Raw genomic sequence first — 14169 nt, forward strand, 5'->3', positions numbered from 1 at the left:
TCACCACCATCAATCCCCATAACACTTTTCATTTTGTAAAACTGAAACTCTATACCCATTAAGCAATAACTCTCCATCTTTCCTTCTCCCCAGTCCCTGGCAACCATCATTCTACTTTCTACCTCTATGAGTTTGACTACTCTAAGTATCTTCCACCAAAGGGGAAATCACAGGCTCGGAGGGGCAGGTACTTAGAGAATCCATCTTCCTGAGTCACCTCTCAGCAAACCCTACTTTCAAGTCCCTGGATATCCTGTCTCACTTCAGCTTTAGTGTGAACAGGATGTGTAAGACATGGGGATACTGAAATGGGAGGGCAGGACAGTGCCACCAAAATTGTGCCCCAGCGCGGCTCACCGAATGACCCGCCGACACCAAGGCTGTCCTGGGGAGTTGGCTGCTGCCTGAACGTGGTTCTGGCAAAGAAAGAGGTGAGATGGGCTTTTAGGCTGTGACAGCATTAAAAATCATCAGCCATGGAGTTCCTTTGTCATGCAATTCCCAAACCCTTTTAATTTATTGAGGCAAAATTCACATCACATAAAATCAACCATTTTATTTATTTATTTTCTTTCTTTCTTTCTTTCTTTTTCTCTCTTTTTTTGGTTACACCGCACAGCTTGCAGAATCTTAGTTCCTCAACCAGGGATGGAACCTGGACCCTTGGTAGTAAAAGCGCAGTCCTAACCACTGGACCACCAAGGAATTACCTCTTAAAAATATATATATATAGTTTAATTTTTATTTTATATTGGAGTATATTTTATTTACAATGTTGTGTTAGTTTCAGGTGTACAGCAAAGTGATTCAGTTATACATATATCTACTCTTTTTCAGATTATTTTCCCATATAGGTTATTACAGAGTATCGAGTAGCGTTCCCTGTGCTATACAGTTGATTATTAAAACCAACTTGTTGATTATCTGAAAACCAACCATTTAATTAATTTATTTATTTATTTTTGGCTGTGTTGCGTCTTCATTGCAGTGCCCTGGCTTTCTCTAGTTGTGGCGAGTAAGGGCTAGTCTTTGTTGTGTTGCATGGGCTTCTGATTGCGGTGGCTTCTCTTGTTGCAGAACACAGGCTCTAGGCACGCAGGCTTCAGTAGTTGTGGCACATGGGCTCAGTAATTGTGGCTCACAGGCTCTAGAGCACAGGCTCAGTAGTTGTGGTGCATGGGCTTAGTTGCTCTGTGGCATGTAGGATCTTCCCGGATCAGGGATCAAATCCGTGTCCCCTGCATTGGCAGGCGGATTCCCAACCACTGTGCCACCAGGGAAGTCCCAGTTATTGAAATTTTGATAGGGATTGGACTGAATTGCTTTGGAACTTGTAGATTGCTTTGGGTAGTATTGACATTTTAACAATATTAAGTCTTCCAATCCACAAACATAGGATGTGTTCACATTTATTTATGTCTTAATTTCTTCCAGCAATAGTGTATAGTTTTCATTAGACAAGTCTCTCACTTCCTTGGTTAAGATGATTACTAAGTATTTTACTCCTTTGGATGTCATTGTAAATGACATTGTTTTTGTAATTTCCTTTTCAGATTATTCATTGTGTATAGGAATGCAACTGTTTTTGGTTTTGTTTTTTAACATGTTGACTTTGTATCCTGTTACTTTGCTGAATTCATTCATTAGTTCTAACAGGGTTTTTCTGTGCAAGCTTTAGGGTTTCTACATATCATATCATCTGCAAACAGATAATTTTACTTCTTCTGTTCCAATTTCTTTTCTTTTTCTTGCCTAATTGCTCTGGCTAAAACTTCCAGTACTATGTTGAATAGAAGTGGAAAAACAGGTGTCCTTGCCTTGTTCAGATCTTAGAGGAAACACTTTGAGTTTTTCTGAGTATGTTCACTGTGGGGTTTTATTACATTTATTTATTATTTATATAATAATAATTAATTAATAATTAATAATTTTAATATATTATTGTTTATTTATTACATTTACATTTATTATTACTTTTATTACATTGAATTAGTTTCCTTTTATTCCTAGTTTGTTGAGTGTTTTTTTTTATCATGAAAAGGTGTTGAATTTTGTCAAATGCTTTTTCTGCATCAAATGTGATGATCATTCTTCCCCCTTCATTCTGTTGATGTGGCATATTACACTGATTTTCATATGTCAAACCATACTTGCATCCTAGGAATAAATGCCACTTGGTCATGTTGTATAATTCTTTTAGTATGCTGCTGAATTCTGTTTAGTAGTATATTGTTGAGGATTTGCATCAGTGTTATCTTGTAGTGTCTTTGGTTTTGGTATTAGGGTAATGTTGGCATCATAGAATGAGTTAAGAAGTGTTCCCTCCTCTTCAGTTTTTTGGAAAAGTTTGAGAAGGATTGGTATTCTTTCAATGTTTGGTAGAATTCACCAGTGAAACCATCAGATTCAGAGCCAGCCTTCCTTCCTTCCCTCCTTCCTTCCTTCCTTTTCTCCTCCAGTTTTATTGAAATATTATTGCCATACAGAACTGTATAAGCTTAATATACACAACATAATGATTTGACTTACACATACCATGAAATGATGACCACAATAAATTTAGTGAACATCCATCATCTCATATAGGTACAGAATTTTAAAAAAAGAATTTTTTCCTTGTGGTGAGAACTCTTAGGATTTACTCTATCAACAACTTTCATATATAACATTCAGCAGTGTTAAGAATATTAATCATATTGTACATTACAACCCTAGTATTTGTCTTATAACTGAAAGTTTGTACCTTTTGACCACCTTCATCCCATTCCCCCTCCTCCATGCCCACCTCTGGTAACCACAAATCTGATCTCCTTTTCTATGAGTTTGCTTGTGAAGTATAATTGTCCTAGAACATTATGTTGGTTCCTGGTGCAGAAAATAGTGATTCAATATTTTTATACATTACAGAATTGTCACCATGATAAGTCTAATTACTTGGTTACCATACAAAGAAGCTACATTATTATATATGACTATATAATATATGACTATATTCCCCATGCTGTACATTTCATCCCTGTGGCTCACTTATTTTGCACCTGGAAATTTGTACCTCTTAATCTTCATCACCTACTCTACTCATCCTTTCACCCTCCTCCCCTCTGGCAACCACCTGTTCTCTACATTTATGACTCTCTATTTTGTTATATTTGTTCATTTGCTTTGTTTTTTAAATTCCACATATAAGTGAAATCATATAGTATTTGTCTTTCTCTGTCTGACTTATTTCACTTAGCATAAAACTCTCTAAGTCCATCTGTGTTGTCACAAATAGAAATATTTCATTCCTTTTTATGACTGAGTAATATTCCATTGTATATATACATCTTCTTTATCCACTCATTTATTGATGGGCACTTATATTCCTTCCATATCTTGGCTAATGGAAATAATGCTGCAATGAACATAGGGGAGCATATATCTTTTCAAATTAGCGTTTTTGTTTTCTTTGGAAAAATACCCAGTGTGGAATTGTGGGATCGTATGTCAGGTCTATTTTTAATTTTTTTTAATGAACCTCCATCCATTTTCTATAGTGGCTGCACCAATTTAAATTCCCACCAAAACAGCACAAGAGTTCCCTTTTCTCCACACCCTCACTAACACTTGTTATTTGTTGTCTTTTTGATAATAGTCATTCTGACAGGTGTGAGGTGATATCTCATTGTGGTTTTGATTTGCATTTCTCTGACGATTAGTGATGCTGAACATCTTTCATGTGTCTTTTGGCCATCTGTATGTCTTCTTTGGAAAAATGTCAATTCAGGTCCTCTGCCCATTTTTTAATTGGGCTTTTTTTTTTGATGTTGAGTTCTATGAATTCTTTGTTTATTTTGGATATTAACTCTTTATCGAATCTATCATTTGCAAATCTCCTCTCCCATTCAGTAGGCTGCCTTTTCATTTTGTTTGTGGTTTCCTTCACTGTGCAAAGGCTTTTGAGTTTGATGTAGTCCCATTTATTTATTTCTGCTTTTGCTTCCCTTGCCTGAGGAGACAGATGCAAGAAAAATATTGCTTAAGCTGAAGTCAAAGAGCATACTGCCTGTTTTCTTCTAGGAGTTTTATGGTTTCAGGTTGTAACTTAAGTCTTTAATCCATTTTGAGTTTATTTTTGTATATAGTGAGAGAGTAGCCCAGTTTTCCCAAAACTATTTATTGAAGAGGCTGTCTTTTTCCCATTGTAAGCTTTTGCCTTTTTTGTTGTGGATTAATTGACATATATAAGCATGGGTTCAGTTCTGGAATCTTTATTCTGTTTCACTGATCTATGTGTTTGTTTCTGTGCCAGTACCATACTGTTTTGATTACTATAAGCTTTGTTGTATAGTTTGAAATCAGGGAGTGTTGTATCTCCATCTTTTTTACTCTTTCTCAAAACTGTTCTGCCTATTTGGGGTCTTTTGTGTTTCCATACAGATTTTATAATTATTTGTTCTCGTTTGTGAAAAATGCCATTGGTATTTTGATAGGGATTGCATTGAATCTGTATATTGCCTTGGGGAAGATGGATATTTTAACAATATTAATTCTTCCAATCCATGAGGTATACCTTTCAATTTGTTTGTGTCATCTTCAATTTCTTTCTTCAGTGCCTTATAGTTTTCTGAGTACAGGACTTTTACCTCCTTAGATTTATTCCTAAGTATTTTATTCTTTTTGATGCAACTGTAAATGGGTTTGTTTTCCTAATTTTTCTGATAGTTTGTTGTTGGTGTATGGAAAGAAAAGATTTCTGTATATTAATTTTATATCCTGCAGTTTTACTGAATTTATTAGTTCTAGTAGTATTTTGGCAGTGTCTTTAGTATTGTCTATGTATAGTATCATGTCATCTGCACGCAGTGACAGTTGTACCTCTTCCTTTCTAATTTGGATTCATTTTATTTCTTTTTCTTCTCTGATTGCTGTAGCCAGGACTTCCAATACTATGTTGAATAAAAGTGGCAAGAGTGGGCATCCTTATCTCATTCCTGATCTTAGAGGAAATGTTTTCAGCTTTTCACCACTGAATATAATGTTGGCTGTAGGTTTGTCATATATGGCCTTTATTATGTTGAGGTATATTCCCCATATACTCACTTTGTTGAGACAAGGCTTTTTTTTGTTGGGATAATTTTGTTTACTGCTTCAATTTCCTTACGACTTATAGGTCTATTCAGATTTCTTATTTCTTTGTGATTGAGTCTTGGTAGGTTTTGTGTTTCTAGGAATTTGTCCCTTTCATCTAGGTTATCCAACTTTTTGGTGTACAAATATTCATAGTGCTCTCTTATAATCCCTTTTATTTCTGTAGACAAGGTAGTAACATCCCCACTTTCATTTCTGATTTTAGTAATTTGAGTCTTCTCTCTTTATCCCTTAGCCCATCTAGCTAGTTATTGATGTCACAAAGTTACATCTTTATATGCTGTGTCCCCTAAAACATAAACTAATAATTCTTTAAAATGCATTAGTCTCTTAAATTATGTAGAAAACTAGATTTGTAGTTACAAACCAAAGTTACAGTAATATTAGCTTTTACACAAATAATTGTTTTTCCTTAAATGTATTAGTCTCTTAAATCATGTAGAAAACAAAAAGTGTAGTTATAAACCATTGTTAAATAATACTAGCTTTTATAATTATATTTACCTTTATTGAGATTTTTATTTCTCCATATAGGTTTGAGTTACTGTCTAGTGAGTGTCCTTTCATTTCACCTTGCAGGACTCCCTTGAGCATTTCTTGCAAGGCAGTTCTAGTGGTTACAAACTCCCTCAGCTTTTCTGTCTTAATTTTTCCACATATTTGAAGGAAAGTTCTGCCAAATATGAGTTTTCGTTAAGAGTTTTTTTTTCTTTTCACTTTGAATCCACTCTCTTCTGGCCTCCAAACTTTCTGATGAGAAATCTGCTGATAAGCTTATTGCAAATGCCTTGTATGTGATGATTTGCTTCCCTCTTGCTGCTTTCAACATTCTTTGTCTTTGCTTTTTGCAAGTTTGATTACACTGTGTCTTGGTGTGGACCTCTTTGAGTTCATCTTACCTGGAGTTCATAGAGCTTCTTGGATATTTATATTCATGTATTTCATCAAATGTGGAAGTTTTCAGCCTTTGTTTTTTCAAATATTCTCTCCCTCTGCTCCTTTTTCTCTCTCTTCTCCTTCTGTCCCTCCCACAATGTGTACACGTTGGTCTGTTTGATGGTGTCCCACAGGTCCCTTAGCCTCTGTTTGCTCTCCTTCAATCTTGTTTCTTTCTGCTCCTCAGCCTTGATAATTTCCATTATCCTATCTTCAAGATCTCTGATTCTTTCTTCTGCTTGCTCAAATCTGCCTTTGACTCTTCTAGTGAACTCTTCATGTTAGTTTACTTTTCAGCTCCAGAATTTGATTTTGGTTTCTTGTTAAGTATTCTATCTGCTTACTGATATTTCCATTTTACTCTCATTTTTCTTGACTTTCACTACATCTTCACTTAGTTCTTTTAGCATCATTCAGTTATTGAAGTCTAACAGATCTGCCATTAGGTCTTTTTTTCAGGGACAGTTTACGTTGATTTATTCTTCTCATTTGAATGGGCCACACTTTCCTGTTTCTTTGTATACCTTGTGATTATTTGTTAAACACTGGACATATGAGTCTAATAATGAATGTTAAGTCTGGAAATCAGATTCTCCTCCTTCCGCAGGGTTTGCTGTGTTGTTGTTGGTTTTTTGACTGATTGTTGAAGGCTGGCTCTGTACCAAGGGTCAGCCTGGGATGTAAACTTCAGGTTTTCTCAGGTCTTTTCTGAGTGTTTTCCTGTGTATGTGTGGTCACTTTCTAATTTTCCCTGCATATGTAGTTGTTTCTTAATGTCTTAGTCTTTAATGTCTACCTTCCTAAAGGGGAAAAGGTGAAAAATGAAGGGTGGGAGGGAAGGGTTCTGGCCCTTTAAGTCTCCTGGAAATCATTTCAGCTGGAGAGGGAAAGGCTTATAACAATGGGGATGTGTTTAACAACAACGGCTGCCCATCTCTTTTTCTGCACCTCTGCAACAAGAAGGGGCAATCAGCCATCAGAGTTCAGATCCTTGATATTTGGAGGACAGGGTCCTTTTTGCCTATCCTGGCTCCCGTAAAAGCTGCTCCAGGAACCTGGTGCACAGCTGTCTGTTTGCCATATGGCTGGAGGTGGGAATGGGTAGGTACTACTGTGCTAAGAACTGAAATTCACCCAAATTGACCTCCCCAGTTTTCTATTGGAAGTTGCAATACTTCCACAGACTCCATAGTTCCCTAGCTGTTACATCAGACAGATTATGCCAGTGCAAGAATGTTGTCTTGTCTAGGTGGGGAGACAGATTCCTGGTGCTTCCTATTCCCCCATCTTCCCAGAATCCTCTTCATTCTTAAACGTTTTTGAATCCACACATTTCAGTTATGTCTAGTTCCTGCAGCCCAATGTGGTCCCTTCCCAATTCCAGCACAGATGTTAATCAATTACTCCTAGTGTCAGGAGACATTTAATGTATTCCAGGGGTCAATGATCTCCTTTTTCTGTAAGGAGCCAGACAGTAAATATTTTTGGTTTTGTGAGCTATATACTCTCTGTCATGACCATTCAACTCTGCCACTACTGCTTGAAAGCAGTCATAGACAAGACGTAAATGAACTGAGTGAGGCTGCATTCCAATAAGACTTCATTTGTGGACACTGAAATTTGAGTTTCATATTATTTTCATGGGTTAAAAGTATTGTCATTCTTTTGATTTTTTTAATCATCCAAAAATGTTAAGAAGCAGGAAGTTCCCTGGTTGCCTAGTGGTTAGGATTCTGGGCTTTCACTGCTGTGGCCCGGATTCAATCCCTGGTCGGGGAACTGAGATCCTGCAAGCCATGCAATGCAGCCAAAAAATTAAAAAACCCATTCTCAGTTCATAGGCCATAACAAACACAGGCTGTGGGCCGATTTGGCCCATGGCCAAGGTTTACTGACTCCCGAGGCATTCAAAATACTTGGGGCTACATTAATGTTGAATAAATAACTTTCTCCCAAGAACAACAGAATGGTACAGTCGCCTTTTTTAATACTAATTAGGTTTAACAGTACTAGAAACCTTTAGTTAGATAAACTCAACACAACTATAGCAAAGTCAGTCTAAGGATCCTACAGGTGGAAGGGTTTTCAAAATCACAAGAAATGGCTGTCCATACTATCTAAACTCACCAAACATAATATAGTACTGGGATTTTCCATTCAGGTTCTTCTGATCCACGTCTGCAGGGAAGAGCTTAATGTAGCCCCCTCCACAGTCCATCTTCTGCTCATGTTTCACGGTGTACTGAATGATCAGAGTCTTCCCTTTATTGCTAAATGGTTTGAACCGTGCAGAGATGGCGTAGAATCGGCTATTTTGAGTAGTCTGCAGACCTTTAAATAAAAAGTACTCATGAAGGATTAGGAATGACACTGCTCGGCAATGCAGGGAATTACATGGTTGTCCTCCCCTACCCCTGATAATAAACCTTCCAACCATTTATGTTGATCCTGCACCTATAGCACATTTGTACAATGATATACAATGGGCATATCACTAACAGGCTCTCGCTGCCACAGAACTTCTAGTTCACATACTCATGTACATGTTTTTGTACTTAATATACCACTGTTAGGTCTTAAGTTATAAAAACACTTCAGCTCTAACTGACAAATATGCAATCTAATTATAGATAAAAGATTAATTTTGCTTCATTTTCCAAGGGGTAGGAATGTACAAGGAAGCTTTGTAACAACTGGATTAAACAATGGAACATTCTACTTCTTTTCCTTCTCATCTTAAAACAGCTATTTAAGAGACACAACGGCTGATGGAGGACAGATTGCTGATCTGGGGGGAAAAAAAGTGCTTCACTGCACTGGATGAGCTGGTCCTTGGGTGTCATCTGTGTGGTGGCTCTTTTTATGAAGATACCATCCTTTTGTCATCTGAATCTTCTTGTACTTTATAAATTTAGCTGTTCACTTCAAGACCAAAAACCCCTTTTCAGTAGCCAAAAGGCTCTGTACCAATTCCTTATCTTATACTGGAGTATAAAACAAACCTGACAAGGACCTACTGTATAGCACAGGGAACTCTACTCAGTATTTTGTAATAACCTATAAGAGAAAAGAATCTGAAATATATATAACTGTACTGTACACCTAAGACTAACATATTATAAATCAACTATACTTAAATTAAAAAAAAAAAGACAAACCTGAAAACAGAGCCAGTCTTCTTATAACCTACCCTTCCTTGTAACATACTCCAGCCTCCATAACTGCCTATGCTGAGAGCCATCATTAATGAACCTGGCATTTTGCGTCAGTATGTCTAAGACTGAACTCACGGTTGACTCCTCACTCCCAAACCTATCTCTCTCTCTCTCTCTCCTACATTCTTCCCCCACTCTTCCCTTTCTCAGGTGATCTGTAGCCCCTTCCCCTACTATCCAGGCAATTCCTAAGGCCATCTGACTCACCACCTCCCTCTGAGTCTCACCACACTCCTCAGCCACCACCATCACCTCTCACCCATCTCTGTCTGGTTAAATTCTATTGATCTTTCCATCCATGGCTTCTATGTTACGGTCCTGGGAGACCACAATGAAAGGGGTCAAATTAACCAGTATCCTCAGTGCCTTGCCTGTGTCTGCTCTCAGTAGACAAGTGCTGGAATGAATGAAACGCACAGAGTCTCAGGATTCCAGGTTGGAGGAAGGAAAAACATTGTGGGAAAAAAACAAATGACAACCCCGCTCCCTGTACAAGCTTCACAGACCACCTTGTTATTTTCACTCCATTTTTGCCATCACAGCCTGACAATTTGGAACAACGTGTATCCACAAAACAATGAAGGCAACACTGGAGTAACAGAGCCAAGATGGAAGTTGAGTGGAAGGTGGTAAAGACGGAAATTTTTTAATCTAAATCAGGGGTTGGCAAACTTTTTTCTGTTAAGGCCAGGGAATGAATGCTTTACACTTTGGGAGTCATTCCTTCTCCATCCTAATTACTCATTTCTGCCTTTGCAGCCTGAAAGCAGCCATAGACTGTATGCAAATGAAGGAGCATGAATGTGTTCCACTAACACTTTATTTATGGACCCTGAAATTTCAGGCATTTCATTGAATTTTGTGTAATTTTTATGCATCACAAAATACTATTCCCCTTTCTATTTTTCTCCAACAATTAAAAAACGTAGAAACCACTCTCAGCTAACTGGTTGTACAAAAAACAGGCAGTAGAGGAGCTTTAGTTTGCCTACCTTTGATCATCAGGAATGAGAAGTCAGAATACAGGTTATCCTTGGTACTTGGAGACTACTGACTTGGGGGGGGGGTAGGCCAGAAGGGAAGACTCTGGGGGTGGAGGTGGGGCCTGAAAACGTTCCTATCTTGACCTCGGTGTGCAGTTGTAAACATTCGTCCTATTGGACCCCCAAAGATCCGTGTGCTTGACGGCATATAACTTTTACCCTGTTTTTCTTTTTAACGTGAAAATAAAAATGAGAAGTACCTTCTAAACTTTTTCCTTCTGTAGGGCAGGACCCTCGGCTCTCCAAACCCATTTGACTAGTGCTTGTAAAGAGGGGGTATCTTGGTCAAGAAAAGAGAAGACAAAAAGACCCTACCCATGCCTGTTTCCCGACCTGTGAAATGGGTGTTAGGGCTGTGCCACACCTACCTTGAAAGGTTGCTATGGGGGTTTAACATTCACCTTGATTTTCTCACGATTCCTACACTAACCTTTGTCTTTCTCTTTATGACCATAAAATTTCCCGGACGAGAGTCTAAAATACCCAAATTGGGAGTCATTGGTGGACTGCACCCATCGGTTCCTCCAGCGCTCTGTTGGGGGTAAATAACACCGGTTAGGGCTGAAAACTGTTAATTTGGGTGGTGGGGAGAGTGTTGGGGTCCCTCGAGGCCTCGAAGCTTCGAGGTTTTGCCACCACCGATACCTCGGCGACAGGCGGGGGCAATGGCAACTTGGGCCATCCGTTGGGCACTGGGGTATGAGGGAGCTTAAGCCTCCGCCACCGGCGGAGCCCCTTCACCTCCATCTAGAAAGTCCTCCTGGAAGTAGACTGTGGCCAGCGCCATGCGCAGCACACAGACTGCCCACAGCGGGACACGAGCGGCGGCCATGGAGAAGGCGCGGCCACCTCTTCTCGTAACCGTCCCTTTGCGCCCAGGCGTCTCCGCGGCGCGCCGGGCCCTTCCCGGAACTACTCCCGTCATGCCTTGCGATTATGACCCAAGACACCATTGGGCCTTGACGCGCGGTGCACGCCGTGTCCCCCTTCAAACTACCATTCCCATGATGCCTCGCGATAGTGACATGGAGCGCTATTGGTCGTTGGGGCGCGGGGTGCACCGGGAGGTGTAGTCTCTTTCGCCCTGGCGCCTTTGCCGGGGTCAACGGTCCCTTCTGGCCCGAGGGTCCGGCCGAGAGCGGTGGCGGCGTCCGCGGAAGGACTTCGTGGGAGGAGGTTGGCGGGGTTGGCTGGGCGGTGGCCGGGCTTAATGCCCGGGCTCGGGAGAGGAGTTGCAGGGAAACGGGACGCGCTCCGGGGCTGGGCAGGTCGGGCGGCGGGAGAGCGGCCTAGCGCCTCATTTTCCTCGTCTGGGGCCCATGAGCGAGCGTGGTACGATGTGGGTCGCTCCAGGCCTGGGGGAAGAGCTCGATGGTCTGAGGGGCGACTGTGTTTTCAAATTTTGGTTTATTTATTTTTAACAACTTTATTGATAATTCATTTACATACCATACAGTTCACCCCTTCTAAGCGTACAATTCCCGTTATTTTTAGTAAATTTACCAAGTGGTGCAAACATCACTACCATCCAGCTTTAGAACTTGTCAGTCACCCCAAGTGTCCCCTTTGCAGTCTGTCTCCGCTACCACTCCCAGTCTCAGGCAACCACTGATGGGCTGAGTCTATAGATTTACCTTTTCTGGACAATCCTTATAACTGGAATTATACAGTGTGTGGTTTTTTGCATCATCTGGTATTTTCCCTTAGTATCGTGTGTTTGACGTATATGCGTGTTGTGTGTGTCATTATTTGTTCTTTTTTATTACTGAGTAGTATCTCATTTATGGATGGACCTCAGTTCTCATCCATTCACTAGTTAATGGATATTTGGGTTGTTTCCACTTATTGTCTATTATGAATAAGAACTATTATGAACATTTGCTTACATTTCAGTTATCTTGGGCTTCATGGGAGTAGAATTGCTGGATCATAAAGTAATGATGTTTAACTTTTTGAGGAACTACCAGACCGTTTTCCAGGTTGTCAGCTGCGTCATTTTATAGTCTCTTCCAAAGGGGTATGAAGGTTCCAATTTCTTCATACCCTCCACCAACCATTTGTTATTTTCTGTAGTTTTGATTATAGCCACCCTCGTAGGTATGAAGTGGATCTTATAGTGGTTTTGATTTGAATTTCCTTCATGGCTGATGTTGAACATCTTTTCATGTGCTTATTGGCCATTTATATATATATATTTTTTGGTGAAATATTGGTTCACATCTTTTACCTATTGGTTTATTTTTAATTATGTGTTTTAAAAATACATCTATTTATGAAACTAACACAATATTGTAAATCAACTGTACTTCAATAAAAATTTTTTAATTAAAAAATATATATTTTAGTTGTGGTAAAATGTACATAACATGAAATTTACCCTTTTAAACATTATTGATTTATTTTTAAAATTATCTTATTTTATTTTATTTATTTATTTTGGCTGTGCCGTGCAGCTTGTGGGATCTCAGTTCCTGGAGCAGGGATTGAACCCAGGCCATGGCAGTGAAAGCCTGGAATCCTAACCACTAGGCCACCAGAGAGAAATCCCTTTTTCTTGAAATTCTTTTTAAAAAAATTATTTATTTTAATTAATTTTTTTATTAAAAAATTTTTTTTAAACCTAGGGAAACTTTCAGAAGAACTAGATGCCAGAAAACCTGGCCTGGTGGTCAGGCTTTTCCTCTGACCCACATAGTGCCCTGGGCCTTGCCTACAAAAATACTCACAAGGATAGCTGTTGATGTTGTTCCAGTGCTTTCTACTTCCCCTTCACCATGTCCTTCCAGCTAAAAGTTAGCCGGTTATGCAGGTAGTCCAAATACTGTCATTACTGCTATCTAAATTTTATTGTATGCTTATTCCATGCCCCACACTGAACATAGGAATCCTGTGAGGCTAATAGTTATTATTCCCTTTTTACAGATGAGCAGGCTGAGGCACAGAGTGGTTAAGTAACTTGACCAGGGTCACTCACACTAGGAATTCTACACTGTTTCTTTTGGGTGTGATTTTTGATTCACTGACTCCTGTGGTCAGGCCTGTGCTGGGCACTTTTAGTACACGGGGTGGTTAAGATGGGGATGAGCAAGTAAGCACACTGGTCAGAGAAACAGACAGTAAAATAATAAAAATAATTCATTCTTGTACAGAATCTTAGGGGCTGGGTTAAATGCCTTGCACAAAATATTTGAACTCAGCTTTGAAAGGTATATAAGATGTATGGTAGCCAGGTTTAACAAATCAAAATACTGGACACCCAATTGAATTTCAGTTTCAGATAAACAACAAATAATTTTTTAGTATAAAAATATTTAGGGCTCCCCTGGTGTTGCGGTGGTTAAGAATCCGCCTGCCAATGCAGGGGACACGGGTTCGAGCACTGGTGCGGGAAGATCCCACATGCCATGGAGCAACTAAGCCCGTGTGCCACAACTACTGAGCCTGCGCTCTGGAGCCTGCAAGCCACGACTACTGAGCCTGCATGCTGCAACTACTGAAGCCTGCGTGCCTGGAGCCCATCCTCTGCAACAAGAGAAGCCACTGCAATGAGAAGCCCATGCACCGGAACAAAGAGTAGCCCCCACTCGCCGCAACTAGAGAGAGCTGCACACAGCAACGAAGAACCAAAGCAGCCAAAAATAAATAAATAAATAAATTAAAAAAAATTTGAACATTACCTTTTAGGATAAAAATATTTGGGTCATACTTATATTTCTTAAATTATTTGCTATTTATCTGAAATTCAAATAACTGGGTGTCCTGTATTTAGTCTGGCAATCCCAATAAGGTTGTTTTCCAAGTGGACAGAGTGGGGGGAAGAAAAGGCTTTTTGGGTTCTCACAGTA

The 14169-nt window shown here is 39.5% G+C and overlaps 2 protein-coding genes across 5 annotated transcripts in view; one reads left to right on the forward strand and one right to left on the reverse strand.

Annotated features, from left to right (window-relative positions):
• The window catches only part of CALR3 (calreticulin 3), a 31685-nt gene extending 20378 nt beyond the window's left edge, over window positions 1-11307 (reverse strand). The window contains exons 1-3 of the mRNA XM_079916105.1: window positions 11066-11307; window positions 10755-10856; window positions 8194-8397 (exon numbers count right to left, since the gene is read on the reverse strand). Of these exons, the coding sequence (XP_079772231.1) occupies window positions 8194-8397; window positions 10755-10856; window positions 11066-11249 (490 nt within the window). The 5' untranslated portion in view covers window positions 11250-11307. The remainder of the gene's footprint in view (window positions 1-8193; window positions 8398-10754; window positions 10857-11065) is intronic.
• Window positions 11308-11329: 22 nt separating this feature from the next.
• Window positions 11330-14169, forward strand: part of LOC307183506 (uncharacterized protein C19orf44) — a 31053-nt gene continuing 28213 nt past the window's right edge. For 3 of the 4 annotated variants that reach the window (XM_079916103.1, XM_079916102.1, XM_079916104.1), the window contains exon 1: window positions 11408-11500. The gene's annotated coding sequence lies outside the window, so the exon portion shown is untranslated. Of the gene's footprint in view, window positions 11501-14169 lie in introns of all 4 variants that reach the window. The other variant, XM_079916100.1, reaches the window with a different exon arrangement.

The sequence above is a fragment of the Stenella coeruleoalba genome, assembly GCF_951394435.1.
Source record: "Stenella coeruleoalba genome assembly, chromosome: 3".
NCBI classification, from domain to species: Eukaryota; Metazoa; Chordata; class Mammalia; order Artiodactyla; family Delphinidae; genus Stenella; species Stenella coeruleoalba.